The sequence below is a fragment of the Eptatretus burgeri genome, chromosome 15 (genome assembly GCF_056783735.1).
Source record: "Eptatretus burgeri isolate ZD-2024b chromosome 15, Ebu_testis_v1, whole genome shotgun sequence".
Taxonomy (NCBI): domain Eukaryota; kingdom Metazoa; phylum Chordata; class Myxini; order Myxiniformes; family Myxinidae; genus Eptatretus; species Eptatretus burgeri.
In genome coordinates this window covers 47,536,431-47,557,675 of record NC_140975.1, presented here as the reverse complement: position 1 = coordinate 47,557,675, position 21,245 = coordinate 47,536,431, and the positions used below count along the sequence as shown (strand labels likewise).

General features: G+C 43.2%; 1 protein-coding gene across 7 annotated transcripts in view; it reads right to left on the bottom strand.

Moving 5' to 3' along the window:
• Nucleotides 1-21,245, bottom strand: part of LOC147012121 (uncharacterized) — a 297,678-nt gene that overhangs the window by 231,581 nt on the left and 44,852 nt on the right. For 2 of the 7 annotated variants that reach the window (XM_085858437.1, XM_085858436.1), the window contains exons 10-15: nucleotides 16,128-16,236; nucleotides 13,964-14,028; nucleotides 5,067-5,134; nucleotides 4,087-4,183; nucleotides 3,554-3,646; nucleotides 1,998-2,094 (exon numbers count right to left, since the gene is read on the bottom strand). The exons of the other annotated variants lie outside the window; for them this stretch is intronic. In XM_085858437.1, the coding sequence (XP_085714563.1) occupies nucleotides 5,072-5,134; nucleotides 13,964-14,028; nucleotides 16,128-16,236 (237 nt within the window). In that variant the 3' untranslated portion in view covers nucleotides 1,998-2,094; nucleotides 3,554-3,646; nucleotides 4,087-4,183; nucleotides 5,067-5,071. The remainder of the gene's footprint in view (nucleotides 1-1,997; nucleotides 2,095-3,553; nucleotides 3,647-4,086; nucleotides 4,184-5,066; nucleotides 5,135-13,963; nucleotides 14,029-16,127; nucleotides 16,237-21,245) is intronic. 7 annotated transcript variants of the gene reach the window in all.

The following is a 21,245-nucleotide window of genomic DNA, read 5'->3' as shown; positions in this document are numbered from 1 at the left end:
TTAAATAGGGATGTTGTTGATACTCTGCAGGCATTTATATGCCAGCTGTATGCGTCTCGAACCCATGATACAGAAGTGAACACTCTACGCTTCAATCTATGGCGCGCTAAAAAGGGTGTTGTAGAATCCGGGCAACTACCATCGTGTGCAGACACCCTTAACCAACACATGCTAAGAGCAAATTACCAGACCGCTGTATGGAGACGATCCCTTGATCCAAAGCCTTATGTGCCTGCTCCAGAAAACCATGGCTGGCGCACAACTGACGATGGTAGACTTGAAATATGGTGGATGACAGGACTGCTAGCGCCCCAGGTAGTTTTGGACTTCATGTTCTGTGAGTGCCGCAAAGCGTGCGAACCTGGTGATTGCATTTGCTTAGACAATAACCTTCCATGTACGGACGAATGCCGATTAAAGGATTGCAGCAACACGAAGGACAGTGACTTAGTTCTGGACGTTTCTGATGATGAATCTTCCGATAACGATGAAAGTGATGATGTAGATTAAGGACTTCAGTGATTTATACAATGATGGCAAGGATGTCTATGATGCACAGTCAGTTACAAGTACAAATTTAATGTCGATATCACGTCAAACGTCTACGGTGTAAAAGTCTGTGTAAACTTCTTCAAAAACATCCTACCCCCCCCCCCCCCCCCCCGGCCAGTTAATTTTTGACGCTATCACATGCCTCAAATTTTAACTAACAGGTGTAGTATTACACCAAACAAAACCTCTCATTATATTCTGCACAGCAATATTTTAGGAATTGGTCGATGAAGTTACTGGCTTCATGAAAACAAAAACTGGAGAAAATTGCGTTTAAAATTTGAAATTTCTACTCATTTCAGCTAAAAAATTCAAATAAATTTCCCTTTCTTTCCCCTTTTCAGTACAGTTTCAGCTTGACACTGAAGTTAGAACAATTTTACATGGCATCTTGTTCACAAATATGCAAAAAAAATTTTTTTTTTTAAATCGGTATTTTACCCCCCTTGAAGTGCCCCCTAGCGGATTTCTCCAAGAAAGCTACGTGTTTGAGCTGGCAAGCAAATAAATTCTCAAACTATAGGTCATGATCTATCCAAAAAGCAGTGTCTCGTTTTATCCCGCAATTTGGAACCAATTCATGAAAATGCTGGGCTCAGCTCATGGACTAACATCCCCATTAAGCTTTTTCTCTCAGGAAACGTTTCTAAATCTACACCTTTTCCAATAAAAGAGTATTTCCGATTTGCACCTTTTACACCTTCCTCTTGCATCACACTGCACTACATTTTTGCATCTCCCACTCATGCACTGTACACACCCCCACTTTTCTTCCCTCCTCCCCCTTCCTAAGCGATTGGGTTGGGTAAGTACATCGACCGCGCCAGGTCCAACGAGGTCGCCACAGCTCTACTGTTTCTCCTCTTTCTGCGCTAACTCCAATTTCCTCAGGTGTGTGGTTGCGATGACGCCTGTAACATGAGTACTTTTGCCTTGAAGGAATATAATATTATCAAAGCTGTTACGTTCAAAAGACAACATTAAAAAATGTCATGCTTTCACATCTTGCATTGCAGATGTACATCCTTAAATAAGGTCACGTGAAAAGCTCTTCAACATTGACATTTCACTGGGAAAAAGCGAAAAGTAAAGTGAAGCATGTGTTGTTAGGAGAACATTTCAGCAACAATGCACTGTGAATTGCACACCGTGAACAGAAGCATCAAAAACTTAACAATGGCGTTGTAATTACTTGTGATCAATTTGAAATACATATGACAAAATCGCCACACACACGTGGGAAAAAAGGAAAGCAAACTCTAAACATCAACAGCGACCGAGGACTGTCATTCAAAGAAGGACGAGCACCAGGCCTCAAAGAAAGATATAAACTCCGGATATAATGTACAATTTGAAATGAATTACCAGATGGATCTTTTTTTTCACAAAAGCACATTTATAAATTACATTCGTCCACTCTAATCTCGACATGTTTAAACACGTACCTCATCATTATGCTGACGTGCTGAGCTCATCTTCTTCCAGACATTGTATTGTCTATTTCAGGAAGTGTTGTCCCCACAGCTTCATTTCCAGGTTTTCCTTTGCAAAAAAGAATCCAAACACCCAATTTCCATGAATATTTTGGTCCATAAGGATGTGCAAGGAACTGCAAACAAAGATGACTGTGAGGATCATTGGTATCTCCTGCGATGAAGCCGAGTCTTTGGGTCTCTCACTTTTTCACCAAAGGCAGATTGGTGGTCTTTCCGTCTCCTCTCCTGCCTCGTCCCCCCTGCTCTGTCTGCGATATCCCCCCCCCCCTCATATTTCTGCAGGGTGCTCAAGGTCTGCAAACAACCCATTTCTGGTGAAACTACCAAAATCAAGAATCACTGCTCACCTTCACTCTTTCATTCCTCTTTTTTTTCCTGCCTTTGGAACAAGCTCCCACACTCTCTTCAATCCCACTCTTCCTTCCAGCCATGCATCCATTGGGACCATTCTCTATGCAGAGCATTGGATCCTGCCTAAGCAGTCTCCTTGGCTATTGAACACTATCCTGGACGGGTCACCACTCTGACACAGTATACCAGCATGATGGCACTCAATTTGCCGACCTCGGAAGGATGACAGGCAGTCAACCCCACCTGGTATTAATTCAACAGCCGAGTGGGATTTGAACTCAGAATCCGAGGATCCCAAGCTGACCACCCAACCATTAAGCCAACACCAGGCATACACACTTCCCTCCAGGTCTTCAAAACAGCTGTTCACCACCATATCTTATTTTCTCCCATCCAAAACCACGATCTTTTCTTCCCCAGTTAATCCACCCTAAACCCAACTCCTTCAAATTTCCTGCTTTCTTTCCTGAAAGTCCCTGTAGTGCCCATCTTGTTTACCCTGTGTATCACACCCCATCCCTCTCCCTTCCACAGATCTCCAAATGTCTCTGTTCCCCACTGTTTTGTCCTTCCCTCTCGTGCCCCTCTTGTCTCCTGCTCCCCTTGTACGTTCTGTGTGTTAGCTCTTATACGAGCCTCGACATTGAGTACAAAAAAAAAAATTCAATGCTCCAAATATTTCTAGCCACCAAAAGTTCCATTGATGATCACAATGCATGTAAATGCTGGCCTCTGAAACGAGGTGGGAACATTCCAATGTGTTTAGTTTTGTTGCGATAATTGAAGAATGTGTCCAAAGTCTGTGCTCATTTTTAGTGAAGTTCTACCTTTTAGTTTTGAAATAATAACACCATTTATTGCTCCAGTGATCTGAGACATGGAAGAACTTGTGTACATCAAATGTATGACAAGGGCACAAAGATACAAAATATATTTTTTACCATTTACAGGATATCTTGACAATTACAACAACATGAAGAGGACAATTCAGTGCAATAAATGGGATGTCATACACTTGGATGTGAGCGGATGGAGTTGAGTGCTCAGATGGGAATGCCAGAGGTTTATACATGTCAAGGTTTTCATGACATCAATCACGATGTACGTCAAAGCTAGAATAGTGTAAATCCTCAGATAAATTATCCCCATCTCACCTTCTTCTGTGGCTCCACATGTGCCACGCTCTCTGTCTCTTCGCAATTCCTTGGTTGATCTTCCCCTTGCAAGAAAACGTTAAACAGAGCTCCCTGGTAACAACAAAGAAAGTAGTGAAAACTTGAATGGCACTCTTCGACATCATGACGTCATCAGATATGCCTCCGCCCACATTTTACATCATTATACATACATGTACCAAGTTTGATTTCAATTCATGAACCCATATTCAAAGCATTAAATAATTCTGGCTGCCAGACAATACGTCCGATCAGGCTGAAATTTAAAACATATATTCCTCAAGACGACAAGATCATAATTTTGAAGTTTCATGTTGATTGATGAAGCAGTTCAAGAGAAACAATTTTCTGAAGATGGCTGAAGTTAAATCCAATATGGCTGCCAGACCATCCATCTTTCTATATATTACTAAAACTCTCATCTTGTAAATATATATATATATATATATATATATATATATATATATATATATATATATATATATATATATATATATATATATATCACGTACCTCTTTATTATGCTGACGTTCTTAGCTCATCTTCCTCCAGACATTGTATTGTCGATTTAAAGAAGGGTTGTCCCCACAGCTTCATTTCCAGGTTTTCCTTTAAAAAAAGAACCCAAACGCCCAATTCCCATGAATATTTTGGTCCATAAGGATGTGCAAGGTTATACAAATAAAGACGATTGTTACCTTGTACAATGTGTGAAATCTTGAGCAATGGAATCACAGCAAAAACATTCGTGTGAATTAACACATTGCTGTGCAATTCATCCTTTTCTTCTTTCGAGTGCAGCACAAAGATGCTGAGTGGTATCATCGGCTGGGGGTGCCGCGATGTCACTGATGTTTCATTTAACTCTGGTTAAGGGTTCAGTTCAAGGGGTTCAACTGCTGCCTGCTGGTTAAAGCAGGAATTTGTAATTTGTTCATTGTGCCTGTGATCGCTCATCTATTCTTTGCTCATGACACCTTGGGATATTTAACGTCCACCAACGAATTCTGGCAGACGAGATTCTCGTGTAATGTGCATCTGAGGGACGGCACACAAATTTATGAATCACCCTGCCTTTGAAACACCGGGATGACAGTCTGTAGTTGGGTCAGGATTCAAACTCAGGCTGGACTGTTTAGAGGCGAGAGTGAGTACCTCGAGGCCATCCTGCCACCCTTTATAATCGACAGGAAAATCGAATAACAATAACATTGAACTACTGTTGAAAATTACAATATTACTTGTAATTCTTCAAGTTCAACGAGTGCAGAAAAAAAAAACGTTTCTTTGCACATGTTCCAGTGAATTGAGAACAAACAAACTTTGACAAAGCAATATTTTTTAAGATCATGCCAATACACTGTGTAAAAGGATTGAGAATGATAATGTGCTCTGGAATTGACCACAAATAAATATCCACTTAAGTTCTTATCTTTCAAACCAATTCTGAACAACAACCTCAGCTGTAAATGAATGTCCATATGAACCGTACCTGAATCACTGCCTGTTTCTATTTCTTCTAAATATGTTGAAGATTCTGTTGCCTTTCGACTTCTTTGCCTAGTAAAGAACAAATTATTAGTCAAAGAATCATAAGGAATACACAGCAAATTAATTTCCATTGCTACCACACAATGCTCCTTTTACAACCAATACATTTCATCAGAGCCCACACTTTTGTTTCAGTGTACGTGAGAAACAGAGGGCTCCTTTACATTCTTCAGAGGCGTGTGTGTGTGTGTGTGTGTGTGTGTGTGTGTGTGTGTGTGTGTGTGTGTGTGTGTGTGTGTGTGTGTGTGTGTGTGTGTGTTTTGGCATGGTAAAGTGATTTATTCTGGCAAACTAGATAATGAACGGTGACACCCGTCATTGACTTATGACACCAATACGAGCCATAATAAGGATCTAACGTCGTTGTACCAGTGATGACATGAGCAGTAACACCTCGCCTCACGCTATCCCACAGAATGCTGATTCGTTATCAAGCTCTTTGACTTGGAGAAATGTTTTACGTAAAAACATAAAATATAAAGATATTCCATAACACGCAGCACTCACCGCCACCATTGTTTGCATGCACACACTCTGAGCCAATCAGGAGGAAGTGAGTCGTATGTTTGACTTTGCAACATCGACCATGAGAACAATTGTAAAAAAAGTTAACAAGATAAAATAGTCCAGGAAAATGTGGAAAAATCACATCAGTGGAACCTAAATGTTCCAAGCTGTCCTCCAGGTCAGGGTTTATTTGACCTTGACCCATCACAACCAGCCTGGATGACATGATATATTGTGAATTATTTTTATTTTTTACCAACTTGTGACCTATTTTGCAAAATAAAGTGTAAGTGCATGATTCCGATTTGGAAAATACACATGATCGGCCATAAATCCATGAATTACAGTGAGACACCGCGAAATTTGGAATCAAAATCACTGGATTAATAGGCCTATGTTAATAATCAATACATATATCAACACTGCAGCTGTAGTTGACAGGAAAGGGTGGAAGAGCTCCTTGTGAGCCAACAGCCATCGATTTCTAGTGCCCAACTGTGTCTGCGGACGTCCTCCTGCAATTGGGTTCCCTTTCTTTTCGGAGATTGGTGGCAGGATTTGCACCCCGGCCAGCATAAAACCCTTCTCTATGCAAAACACACTGAAAATGCAAAGAAAACTGAAAACCCACTCCGTGGGAGTCCCTCCTGGGCAGCTGCCCTTCGCAGGGCAGCTCACTGGATTGCGGGATTTAGGCAAAGACATCGGGACCCCCACTCTTTGATGATGGGAAGAAAAAACATGGGGTAACCTTCCTGGGTTGGATTGCGGTAGTGTGTTTCAGGTTGGTGCTGAGTTGTCGTCCAGCAGAAGGCGGTCTCCTTGGGTTAACCTGAGGCAGTCCCTTTGGGTGGGTGCCTGGAATGTCCTATCCCCAAGAGAAGATGATCACCTGTCTCTTATCATCTGAGCTCAAGAGTTTGAACATTGGTATTGCAGCACTCTGAGGTTCAGAGACCGGATAGTGGTGAGATCATGGCAGGTGGTTCCACGTACTATTAGTCTGATCGCTCTGATGGTTACCATGCCCAAAGAGTTGCTGTAGCTGTGTCCAACAAGCTGACTCCAATGACAATTGAGGTAACACCCATCAACGAGCGTATTATGAGACAAAGGATTCGTTACTCCTTGGGTGTCATTTCCCTGGTCTCTGTATATGCTCCGACTGAGGCGAGTGATCTCACTCTGAAGGAGGCATTCCATGCCACACTCTAGTCTGTAGTTGATCACTGATCAGTGCCCTAGGCGAGATATTCGTCTCGTCTTGGGGCATTTCAATGTATCGACTGGAACTGATAAGGATGGTTAAGAGACATGTGTTGGTCCCCATGGTTCTAGAACTGTCAACCAGACTGGCACTACGTTCCTTGATTTTGCAAGAAGTCATAGACTTAGGGTGGCTGATTCATGGTTTCAGCATCCACAGGCTCATCGTTGGATTTGGTATTCCAAAGGTTTGGCAAAGGAGATTGACCATATGCTCATTGATGGTTGCTGGAGGTTGATCCAGAACTGCAGGGTCGACCGGAGTGTTCAGTTCCTCAATACCGACCATAGGCTTGTTGAAGCAACTCTGAAGTTACAGCTTAAATCTGGAAGAATGGTGCCATCCCAGCCTTGGCTGGATGTTGGCAAGCTCAAGGGTGAGAGAGGAGCTGAGGAGTTTGTGAACAGGCTGAGTGGAGATTTGGGGGGTCTGGGTGCTTTAGGGAATCCTGAAGAGTTGTATGCCTGGTGTTGGCTTCATAGTTAGGGTGGTGGGCTTGGGATCCTAGGATCCTGAGTTCAAATCCCCCTCGGCAGTTTAATTAATACCAGGTGGGGTTGACTCTGCCTGTCATTCTTCCGAGGTCGGCAAAATAAGTGCCAGCTTGCTGGTATCCTGTGTCAGAGTGGCAACCTGTCCAGGATTGTGCCCAATAGCCGAGGAGACTGCTGAGGCAGCACCAACGCTCTGCACAGAGTATGGTCCCAATGGATGGATGGAAGAGTTGTGGAGTGCCTTCAAGACCACCATCCTTGATGTTGTTGGTGGATGTCTTGGAACTCACCATAGGGTAAAGAAAATTTTTGTCTCTCAAGGCACACTGGATACCATTGACCAGTCATAGGGCCAGGCTTAATGGCAGAGCTGAGCTGTTCAGAGAGTTGAGGCAGAGAACTGTACATGTGCTGAGGGTGGACAAGGAGGCCTATGTGCGAGGAATCTGTGAGGGGGTAGGGTAGAGCATCACCTGTTATCAAGTGATTCTCATCCTGTTTCAAGGGAATTCACACATTGCATTCCTCAAAGCCCATCCCTTGGTGTACTTTAATGAGAGCGGAGGGTGGTGGGCTCATGACAGAGCAGTCCGAAGTGAAGGCCCGCTGGGCCGGTTACTTTGAGCGGCTGTACCAAGCTGATCCAACAGCTGTGGAGTTTGGATGTCAGGGGTGTTACCGTCCCTATTGCTCTCCATACAATCAACTGTGATCCACCTTCGTTTGTGGAAACACAGGCTGCAGTGAACTGGTTGAAATGGGGTAAAGTTCCTGGGATCTGTGTCATCCATGCTGAACTTCTCAAAGCTGGTGGAAATGCTGCACTCATGTTTTTGAATGCAGTTCTGTGCTCTGCCTGGAACACAGGCATCATCCCAACTGACTGGAAAATGGGCCTTGTTGTCCCTCTCTGGAAAGGTACGGTTGATCGCCAGGATGGCAACAACTTCCGAGGGGTGAAGCTGCTGCTCTCAGTGCCGGTCATGGTCTTTGCTCCGATAATTCTTGATAGGGTTCGCCAACATATGCTTGAGCACCAGCATCCAGAGCAGTCAGGCTTTACACCAAAGAGGTCAACGATTGACCATATCCTTGCTCTTTGGGTCCTCACCGAATGCAGACGAGAGTTTTGACAGGGTCTGCTTGCAGCCTATGTTGATCTCTGCAAAATGTTCAATTCAATGAATCGGGACACTCTCTGGAGGATTCATGGTCTTCATGGGGTGCCACCAAAACTGATCAAGCTGATGTCTGAACGATACTCTGGTATTGAGAGTGCTGTGAGATATTGAGAATAAGCTGAGTAATACCATCTCCAAATTATTTCCAGTTGTTACTGGAGTTTGTCAGGGGTGTGCGCTGGCCTCCACACTTTTCAGCACTTGTGTGGACTGGATTCTGGGGAGGATGTTGGAGAGATCAAGCTGCGGTGCATCATTTGGGAATGTCAAGATCTCACCTTGATTTCACAGATGATGCAGTCATCTTTGCAGAGACTGGATATTCTTTTGAGGGACCACGAGGTGCTGCATGAGGAGTCGGAGCCATTGGGATTACAGGTTTCCTGGGTCAAAACTAAGATTCATAACCAAGGTGTGGCACTGCAGAACCTGTGTAGGAGGACGAAAGCCCGAGTCTTCAGGTCCTTGGTGCTTCCAGTCTTTCTCTACGAATGTGAGACTTGGACTCTGACTAGGGATTTGAGATGGAGACTTCATTCCTTTGGTACCAGGTCTCTTTAGAGAATCCTTGGCTATCGCTGGTCGGACTTTATGTCCAAAGAGCGGTTGCTGAGAGAGACTCAAATGAGATTTGTTACCTGTATATTCCATGAGCATCAGCTGTGGGTTGATGGACATGTGGCTCGTTTTCCTGACGCTTATCCTGCTCACCAGATTCTCTCAGCGAAGGAGCCTCGTGAATGGAGGAGGCCAATGGACCGACCACATACCGTATGGTTGCAGCAGGTTTGTCATCATTTGAAGGAGATGGGGATGGGCCAGGCATCTGCCTGGGGGATGGCCAGACGGAGGCCCCTGGAGTACAGGCGGAAAGTGGACGCAGCGATGCGCTGCTCCGGCGTATGCTCCAATACCTGACCTGACTTGACCTGATAGGAGAATATAAAGCAGGCCAAAATACAGCAAAATTTGTTTTGGTTTCACAGCCGAATATGTACAATAGTTTCTATATATTTCTGAAAAACATGGTAAATGCTGACAATATTTATGTCAAAACGTTCCCATTTCATTTCTGAACAAAATACCTCCAACTCGTTGGGTAAATAATGTAACATAATAGATTTTAAAACACAAGATAATGTTACCACCATATTTTGTATGGCTGTGAGAAAGTGAACAATTGTAATTTGGCGTCACATTTTCTTTGAACCTGGTTAACAATGCTGATGTTGAAATCCTTCAATGGGAACTGATATCATGACATGTTGAAATTCATATTCACCAGTCAATTCATGAACTGTACAGAATATGACTTGCCTTGCCCATCCTTGCCTAATCATAGTCCGAGGGGTGCCGTAATGATGGCGTATTACTTGTAGCGAGGCCATGGTGTTCCTACACATCACTGACAACATTTTATTCTACACATGGGGAACACCTGCACTGGAAAATTCGTCGCATTCCTCGTCATCCATCCTGGTGAATGGGTTTCGGCAGACGTCATCACTGCACATGCATACCCCTGTTTCTCGATCTTTGGTGTCTTTCTGAAACAGTATGAAACGCATGTCATTCATTGCTGTAGAATTCATGCTTGTTTAGTCGATTCGGCAAATGAACTCCTCCACGAGTCCACGTGTTTCTCTGTGCCCTCAGAAAGAGATCCATGTCCAAGATTGTTCACTTGAGCTTCATGCTTCTGGGAATGTCTTCCATGTGGACTTCTTGCCATTCCCACTCAGTTGACTGACAGTGTCACATCCTGCTAAGGTATGAAATGTTGGGATGTTCCTTCAGACAGTTTGAGTTCACTGAATGGCATGGAAAACAATAAAGCATCATTGTTGTGCAGTGGCTGTTCTCATCCAAATCCCATGACTCAGTTGTGCTATAAAGTGAATTATGAGCAGCAATACATCTGTGTCTCCACATGAGATGATGAGACGTTCAAACCCTGCCTGACAAGCTGCCTCACATTGTAGTGGAATGCATGTATTGGCGTCTGCTTAGGTTGATTAAAGTAGATGGACATCTAATCCTGTGGATGATTCTGCACTATTTTCATCCGCAAAGCCTCCAGATGTGATTACCTCACAATTTTGCAAAGTATCCTTTGCTTTGATCAGAATCTGTGCACTCAGAAATTCACTCAGATTTGATTTGTTGGCTGGGAAGTCGATGAATCCTTTCCAGTTGACAGTTAAAGGAACACCTTGCCATCAGTCTTACAGTGTATAAATCCTCTTACACCTGCTCGTTTTGCTCGGATGCTAGATTTGATGGCTATTTCCTGCATTTATCAAAGACAACATCTACCTTTGAGCATCCTTCACGGAAATGATTGAACACTGCATAACTTGTACTAAGGCTTGACCATCAATAATGGTGCAAGTTTTAAGATCTGTAGTTGGAAGGGTCTCAACGCTGACAACTTCCTCTTTCCAAATGCAGCCTTGTTGGTGGATCATAGATTTCCAGCTGTGTCTTCTATGGAGAGTGGTACTGGTGATAGTTCATGAGACAACAGCTTTTTCAGGTTCATGAGACATCTCATGGCCGGCATCTTTGACCACCAGAATCCGGTTAAAGGGCATTTTGTCCACTTTTGCTGTTTTGGCCCCTTGTTTTGGATCTTTTTGTTCTCAACAGTGAACATTGTTTTAAGACTAACACTTTGTGATTGTTTCAACTTTGTGTGAAACCCCACTTCCCTTGTACACATCCGGGTTTTCACAAATTCTCTGATTTTGTTTTCACCAGTGTTCTCAACAGTGATATGTTTATGCTGTGAACAAAGCCGTCTTGATGTTTTCAGTGACAATGTCCCCAGTCGCAAGGCATGTCAAGACTGAGAATCGTTCAAGTTGATCCACCAGCTTTTGAACATCTCTGTCTCTTTGGATCCTTGAAGTGCCAATATCCTTTATGGAAGAAGGTGCATATTCTACATGTTCTGTGGTTAAGCCAAACATGGCGAACATCTCATCAGCGAGTGTTGTATACCATATCTTGTTCTTTTGTTTGGACATGAACTGTGAAAGTTTTGATATAAACATTGTCAGCATTTACCATGTATATGACAAAGATTTAGAAACTATTGTACACTTTCTATCATGAAACCAAAACAAGATTTTGCTATATTTTGGCCTATTTTGTATTTCCCTGTCACCACAACTCCAGTATTGATCCATGTATTGATTATTAACATAGGCCTCATTAATCCAGTGATTTTGATACCAAATTCCTCGATGTAACACTATGAAAAAATGGATTTTTGGCCGATCATGTATATTTTCAAAATCGGTATTATACAAGTACACCTGATTTCACAAAATAGGTCACAACTTGGTTAATAATATTACAAAACCAAAAAAAAATCACGATTTTATAGTGTCATCCAGGCTGGTTGTGATGGGTCAAGGCCAAATAAATCCTGGGCAGACCTGAAGGACAACTTGTAACATTTAGGTTCCACTGATGTGATTTATCGAGCTCTTTCGAGATGATTCTCCAAGACGAAAAGGTTCTTTCCAATCCACTACTTCTTTAACGAAAACAAAGTTCACTTATTCAAGGAGCTGTTTGTCGGAAAAGATGGATATCCGTTTAAGATTGCTTTGACAGGTTTAAGCATCTCAGTAACTTGCACAGCATCCGTATCGGTGGTGACACTGCGAGCACTGATGACCAGTCAGCCTTGAATTCCCGACCTGATGTTTACTATATGTATTACAGTATTTATAAAATAATATGCTTACGATCTTCCTTATTATTATGAGGGCCAACGAAGCCCTCATATCCTGCTCTTTCGTCAGAAATAACGCTGTCGGGACCACATTTCCACATAAACAATGGTACCATAATCAATTTTAGTACATTTTCAATGAGCTCTCTCTTGTCCAGGAGTTGGTCAGCTTCGTAAAGGGGGAGGAGCCAGTGGCTCGGAGTGAGCGAACAAAAAAGAAACTGTGTTGAAACTGTGAGCGCCGAGGTGGCGCCGATCGGCTGTACACGAGACAGCTGTGTCTGTTTTTCGTGAGGAACGAACCGAAAGAAAGGAAGGGGGCGACAGAGAAACGACGAGTGTCGAGTCGTGGTCTGCTGGATGAGCAGGGGCTTCGAGGCGAGTGAGAAAAGGAAAGGCAGTGGTGAATCGGCCGGGAGAGAAAACTGAACCTGAGGGTCGAGTCTGCGATAGGCCGATAAAGAAAAGGTGGAACTGAGAAACGACTGGTGGGAGTCGTGATCTGCTGTGTCGGGGACGGCTGTGTCTGTCTGCGATCTGCTTCGTGAAGGAGGCAGGAGAAACGACTTGAGGCTGCCTGCACGTCGAGTGGGCGATCGACTTTCATGAGAAGGTCCTCGACACATTTGTCGATCCGCCTGCCGGAGCCCAAATACCTCGATTTGGCCTTGTCTGGTGAACAGGCCAGGCCTGGATTTGTATGCTGGACCTTGTGAAAAGCCAGCTGGAGAATACCACCGTGGATCTTTCGCTCTGGTGCAGTCGACCTCACGGGGTCTGAACGCGCGAGAGTGCATGCGTGCGGTCTGCGACAAAAGGGCGAGCGCCATTTTTGCCACGCGGCGTGTTCGAGCTGGGGGCTCAAATCCGTGGACATCGGCTTGTTACGAGCGACATTCGTGCTTTTGACACTTTCCTCTCGTCCATGAAACATCACCAAGTACTCTGTCTTGTCTGCATGCTATCTGTCTGTCTTGTCTGTATGTTGTTTAAGGCATATGTCTGTAGGGACCCCCTCAAAACCTGTAATCCGTAGTTCTCAAGTTAAGAACGGGTTAAAGATTGTTAATAAAAACATTGTCATGAATATTTTGCTTGTGTTGTGTTCCCCGATGTTCCCCAATAAATCTGGTTGGTTCGTATGAAGTTGCCGCTATGGATTACTTTGTGTCACGTCGAGGAACGATCCCTTCCATTGGCATATAAAACCAAAATGGTTACAGACTGGCAGAAAACGCTCGGCATCTGACAAAACCAGTCTGTAACTGGGGTTCTATTTCCCCAACTGGTAAGGCCCAGGATTACTTTGGTATCGCGATTGAAGATGCGTGACCCGAGGCCTGTGCCGAGCCAGCCGGCGTTATAAACCCCGGAGACGGCCGGAGTGGGTTGAGAATCCCTTCATCGCTGAATCCTTCACAATACTTTTACTATTTACAGGATATCCTGACAATTACAATAACATAAAGAGGACAATTCAGTGCAACAATTGGGATGTCATACGCTTGGATGTAAGCGGATGAAGTTGAGTGCTCAGATGGGAATGCCAGAGGTTCATCCATGTGAAGGTTTTCATGACGTCAATCACGATGTACGTCGAAGCTAGAATAGTGTAAAACCTCAGATCAATTATCCCCATCTCACCTTTTTCTGTGGCTCCACATGTGCCACGCTCTCTGTCTCTTCGCAATTCCTTGGTTGATCTTCCCCTTGCAAGAAAACAAAACTTTCCATTAGAAATGAAATGAAATAAACTGTACAGCAATAAAGGGTTAAACAGAGCTCCTTGGTAACAAGGTAACAACAAAGAAAGGAGTGAAAACCTGAACGGCACTCTTCGACATCATGACATCACCAGATATGCCTCCGCCCACATTATTACATCATTATACATACGTGCACCAAGTTTGATTTGAATTCATGAACCCAGATTCAAAGCATTAAATAATTCTGGCTGCCAGACTGTGTGTCCGATCAGGTTGAAAATTAAAACATATATTCCCAATGACTACTCGATCATAATTGTGAAGTTTCAGGTCGATTGATGAAGCGGTTCAAGAGAAACAATTTTCTTAGGGATTTTCGTTCAATCCAACATGGCTGCCACACCATGTGTCCTATTAATTATTCATCAACAACCTAGTATCCCTTAAGCTTGCGGAACATGTGGGTGAAGTTTCCCCTCGATCTGTCAAGCCGTTCTGGCGCAGGTGATTTTTAAAGGTTTATTCTACAAACAATCATAGCTACCAAACCATGTGACCTGTGACATCATATGTGGAGAGTGGAGAACTTTTTCTTCTTCATGGATCGGCAATAATACCTGTAAAGTTTCACCTCGATCTGTTCAGCAATTTCAGAGAATATTTTTGAAGGTTTTTATGTTTCAATAATACGGCTGCCGAACGACATGACCGATGGCATCATGAATTCCCCCCCCCCACCACCACCCAATACAATTTAACCCGAGACGACCCTCAAAATATTTCATACTAATCGCATAAAGCATTCGACATATGCAACGATGACGTCATCAAAAAAACACACTTTCCCATGGGGAGTACTTGACAAATGCCAAATTTCAATTTTCTGCTCACCTGAACTTCAGTGAGGTGAGCTTATGCGATCGAGCTGTGTCTCTCGGTGAGTGAGTCAGTGAGTGAGTCAGTCCGTAAACACTTCAGTCATTATCGCTTGAATGAAACACATGATTTTGATGAAACTTGGCCACAAGTTTCATCTCTCATGCGTAACAAAGGTGTATTGACCACATCAAAATCCATGCTCACTAAAGCGGTCTAATGGGGATTTTTTTTTACCCCCCCAAAAATTGGCACTTAATCTCTTCTCCGAAACTACACACATGATTTCAATTAAAGTTGACCACAACCTTCATCACTTGTAATGTACCAAAGTGTATTGACCGCATCAAAATCTGCACTCATTAAGAGGTCGACAGGGGTGAAGGTGCAGAACCCCCCCAAAATAGATTAGCTTTCTTCTACAAAACTACACACAAGATTTTGATAAAACTTGACCACAACCTTCATCACCAGTGAAGTACCGAAATATCAAAATCTGCGCTCATTAAGGAGGTGTATGGGGGGGGGTGCGGTCATCAGGAGAGGTTTGACCTCCCCCCCCAAAAAATAGGTATTTGCTGTCTCCTCCAAAACTACACATATAGTTTCAGTGAAACTTGACCACAACATTCATCAACCTTGAAGAACCAAAGTGTATCGACTACATAAATATCTGTGCTCATGAAGGGAGTCTGTGGAGGGTTTGAGTGACTGTTGCTCCTGATCCAAGTGAGCTTCAGGACATGCGGTCCTATTTTTAACATGGAGCGTTTTCAGAGATACAGAGGTCCAAAGTTTTTTCCTGTTTTTCTAACATGGTGACCACACATGACCTATAACATCATAATTATCTTTAAAACATTCCACATGAGTAGTTGCACCTTGAGTGAAAATTTAGTGTCAATCGAATAAGCGGTTGCAGAGAAAACAAAGAAAAATTACCACGGTCAGACATACATATGTTCAGAAGAACGGACAACCAAAAACATAATGCCTCTGGCGGCTTCGTCAACGGAGGAATAAAAAGTCAGTATGAGGGCACAGGTTGTGGTGAGGACACGTGGAGTTTCAGTCATGACATATTCTGCACCATTCGCACTCCATGCTGGTTCTGTCCTTTGACCCATCTCAATGTGAGTCCTTTATCAAGGCACACATTTCAAGTTAACCAATGGGATTAAGATTATGTGGTTCTGTTATTGTATGTGCACATTAGTTAACCATACCTGTGCATTCGTTTTCTTGAGAAGAACAAGAACGATGTCTTCCAAAGAGCAAAGTGAAAAACTTTCTCAAACATGACACCTTCTTCTTCTTCTTCGTGGGTGACTTTTCCTGTTGTCGAAAATAAAACAAAGTAATGACACAAATTTCAAATGACAATAAGAACATAGTTACTTCCACTATGACTACTACTACTACTATAACCACCCCTACCACTACCACTACCACTACCACTACTACGACTACGACGACGACGACGACAACGTCGTTCAACAGCCCCAATTATTCCCACCTTCTTGTGGAGTCGGCCAGGGAAAAAAAACATTGGTACAAATTTTTAACGAATCAGCTGGCCAGGACTGAAGTTCGACAGGTGGCAGGGATTTGTAATTTATTCAGGGTGACGGCAATCACTGAACTCTTTGCAAATGACAAAATGGGATATTTAACGTCCAAGAGGAAATGGGACACAATCAACAGCAAATGGAACACAAAGCATGGCGTCCCTCCAAGAGACGACAATTTGAGGAAACGCCATGCAACGTATGTTCTTCTCAAATACAAATGCTTACAGATTTATCGTCCATTGTGCAATCTCTGAAAAACCATAATTTGATACAACCACCAAATGTGTTTCAATACCCAAGGCAAACAAAGTACACACACTAGCATAATAAAAGGGGGAGAGGAAAAATAAAGAAAAGTAAAACCTCAACAGGAAGCTATCCACACTCTTTATCAACGACCACGGTGTGGTAAGATGTTAAAAAGCTTCGTTTCTGAACCAAACGTGCTGAAACACGTCTGCTCCCAGCCGGACAAATCCTCAAAACTGAACCTGTTATTTAATAACACATGATATTTATGCTATTCATGTAATTCTCCATTTATAGAGACACAGAATAGTCAGTGCTTTGTCTCACTCAATGCCGTATTATTTGTGGGTCAAAGCCCACACATACTCTTCTCTTCTCAGCCACAGGTGAAAGGATGCTTTTTCAGCTGCACTGCATGCCACTCTCTCTAAAAGTTAGGCCTCTTTGATGGTCGCTCCTAAATGCTGAAATGCAGTCATCACACCTGCAGAAGCGGACCCTCCACACCCAACCTCCACAGGCCAGACCTCTGCCTTCCAGCCCCTTATCTCACATTCCATGCAGAGATCCTCATATTGAGCAATCTTCCTCTCATGGGCCAATTGCATTCCCCCTTCTTCGGGGACTGTTAATTCAACAATCTTCTTGCTATAATTCACTGTCTGTCTGTTACCAGGTGCCGCAAAAATGGCTGAACCGATCGCAACCATTTTTTTGGTGTGTAATCCTGGGACCCCTTGGAGTAAAATAGGCATAAATATAATAACATGACCCCCTTGACAGCTCCCTTAAGGCCCGGTCACACCTTGACGTTTTAGCCAATGTATGCCGATTTTTGAATTTTTTTTCTAAAACGCTGGCACACGTTTAATACGTTATGGGTAAGTTTTGATAACATTAAGAGCACGCTGAAAAACACTGCCATACGTCGTTGTACGTTGGCTTTAAACGTTGTACTTTTTGGTTGTCCTCAAATTTTTTCATGATTGAAATTTCACGACGTATGCCGGCGTATGACTCACACGTTCCGCTACGCTAGCCAAAAGTTGTATGCATGGTCTGCGATCGTTGACAGACGTCAACACATGCTACTTGTAAATTAATCATAAGTTGAGACACGCCGAGGTAATGTTTAGCGTACCCGAAACTTATTTCTAACCTATGATTAACGTGTTGTTGGCACGTTACGCGATCGTTGCCACACATCGACAGACGTTACTTTTAAGTTACTCATAGGCTGAAAGACGTCGGTATAATGGATCGTCCTTGCGTCAGCGTCCACGGCCACAGCCAGGACACTTATTTGCTGCATTCTTCAAACTTTTCTTCGGCATGACGAGGATGTTCACACTTTGATGTCTAGCTTGGCTATGATTCCAATTGTCCATCGGCAGCGTCTATTTAAAATAGTCGAGTTTGAGCGTTTTAACACGTTCAGAAGAAACGCTTCAAATTTCCAAACCCCAGCGTCAAAAAACAAAGGCGAGTGACAGCAATTTAAATCGTTCATTGTAAACAATGAAAATAGCTGAGTGGTACCGTTTAAAAGTTGTTGAGTGTAAAAAAAATCCAATTGTTGAGCGCAAGCGTCTACTTTCAATAGTGGAGATGCAGCCATTTAAATGGTTGAGTGGCAGCCTATGAATAGCAAACCCTACGTCACCGGCAAAGATAAACTGCCGCACGATATGGATAAGTTAGGCTATCGTTGGGCATAGTTTGTGAACGCCGGCTTCACGATAATTATTCGTTGGTATATCGTATCTATAAGTAATCAAAGCGCTCTATGCACATTATTAGTTCATTGTGCATTTGTCCAACCCGTTATGAATAGACCTAAATCGTAAAAACAAGCTATAGCTCATTGTTGAAAAAGCCCCATAAAAAAATTAGCCGCGAAGAACTTCGAACAATGGTGAAAAGATGTCTCCTACCCGTGGACACGCGGACGCAAGGACGATCCATCATAACCCACACCCTCCCCCTCACACTCACCTACTACTGCCAACATGAACAAACTACTACTAATACTAATACTGATACTGTTACTGCTGACATGGACATCGACTCAAAAAGGACTCGAAAACACTGTTGGGTTCCCCTTTTATGAACACCATTTTTACATACAAATTCCCAAAACCGCTGGGAACACGTCTTTATAAGGCAGTTGTAAGCTAGAAACACGTTAATTTATTTTTTTTGTCGACCGGAAGACGTCATTGGAATACGTCTACATACGTCGATGTGTGTTGGGACTACGTAAAGAATTGGTTCAAAGCACGTCAAACATAAGTTAGAAATAAGTTTCGCGTAAAAAAGACATTACCGCGACGTGTTTCGACTTATGAGTAGCTTATAAGTAGCCTTTGTGGACGTGTTTAAGCATCCACATATCGTGTGTAAAACTTATCCCCATCGCATGCGGAACGTGTGTCATACGCCGAGTACGTTGTAAAATTTTGAACATGTTTAAAATTTCTTGACATACTCTACTTACTACGACGTATGGTAGCGTACTTTAGCGTTCTACTCACGTATACCAAACTTACTCATACCGTATTTGACGTGCCCCAACGTTTTAGACACATTTTTCTTCGGTCGGCATACGCTGGCAAGATCGCCAAGGTGTGACAGCGATGTTGACACTTCCATTTCTACGGCAGTTATGATTCGAATCGTTGTGCGTCAGCCTTTTACTAGGCTACGTCACGACATCGTCGGCGATGCGTGCAACGCGCTATGCCTAAGTTAGACTATCGTTGGGCATAGGTTGTGTAGGCCGACAACAGGTTCAGCATTCGTTGGTATAAGTTATCTATAACACAACGAAACGTTCTGTGTCCGTTACCAATGCGTTATACATAAGACCAAGTCGCTATGAATACGTCCGAATCTTTAAAAAAAAACATCAAAAGTTCAACGTAAGCCAGCGTTTTACAAACATTTTAATACGTTGCCATCGCTGGCTAAAACGTCAAGGTGTGACTGGGCCTTTAGGGAGCGGGTGCTTCCACGAATGATAACACTGGTCAACAACAAATTTGTTGTCTGCATTTTTTAAGCTGATTTAGGATGAATCTGATGCGCTGAATCCAAAACTCACATTAGTTTTGTTCAATCAGGTCAAGTTTTTGAGATATGGCCACATGTCGTTTTTTACATTTTTGTTCACATGTACGCATGTGTGGAGCATTTTAGAAGTTGGTGGGGGTAAAATGTCATGTCAAATAATTGTTTTGATTGGAAATAATTATTTTAATTACAAGAAGTATTCAGGTACGATAGTTCTGGGTGATTATGTCGAAAAGGGATCAGTTTGAAGTCATAAAACCTCAAAATCTTCCAAAAATTGGTGAGGCAAAGCATAAAGTTCGTGGATCAAAACTAAAGTTAATGGGGCAGATTTTGTAATAATGTGATACAAAAAAGTTGTATTTCTTGAAATAACGAACTCTGAAGAATGTACAATACCTACATGCGCCAATTTATGACATGCGCTTCTGCTCAAGCTTGGAGTGCCACAGTACGAACCCAAAAATTGGAGACTGTTCATTGACAGCAGCAAGCGATCACTGAAATGTGTTCTGCTACACAACGGCAACCAGTTTGCCTCTGTACCCATCGCTCACTCGACTACACTGAAGGAGAAGTATGAAGCGGTGAAGTACGTGCTGGAGAAAATTGGTTATGATCAGCATAAGTGGTTTATTTGTGTTGACCTGAAGATGGTGAACTTTTTGTTGGGACAACAGTCTGGCTTCACCAAGTACCCATGTTTTCTGTGCATGTGGGATAGTAGGGACCGTGCTCAGCATTACACGAAGAAGGACTGGCCTGTGCGGGAGGAATTGGTGCCATGCAAAGAAAGGAACGTCATCAACGACCCTCTGGTGGACAGAGATAGAATACTCTTCCCACCGCTGCACATCAAGCTCGGCTTAATCAAGCAGTTCACCAAGGCTCTGGACAAAGATGGTGACTGCTTCACTTACTTGTGCCAGGCTTTTCCAGGATTGACCATGGAGAAGTTGAAAGCTGGCATCTTTGATGGTTCTCAGATCCGTCAGCTCATCAGAGATCCAGAGTTCAAAAACTCAATGAACGAAGTGGAACTGGAAGCGTGGAAGACATTTGTTTCGGTAGTGAAGAACTTTCTTGGCAACAATAAGGCCAGAAACTACGCAGAACTTGTCAACAACATGCTGACTGCTTTCAGAAACCTGGGCTGCAACATGAGCATCAAGATGCACTACCTATTTTCACATATGAACCGGTTTCCTGAGAACCTGGGTTCAATGAGTGACGAGCAGGGGGAGAGATTCCATCAGGACATGAAGGAGATGGAGACCAGGTATCAGGGTCGCTGGGACGCAGTCATGATGGCTGACTACTGTTGGAATCTGAAGAGAGACCTCCCTGCCGCTGAACATTCCAGGAGTTCGAAGAAACGGAAGTTCAAGCCCTGAAGTTTGAACAGTGGTGACGCAACATGCAATTTACTTGTACTTACCTTTATCAATGCCC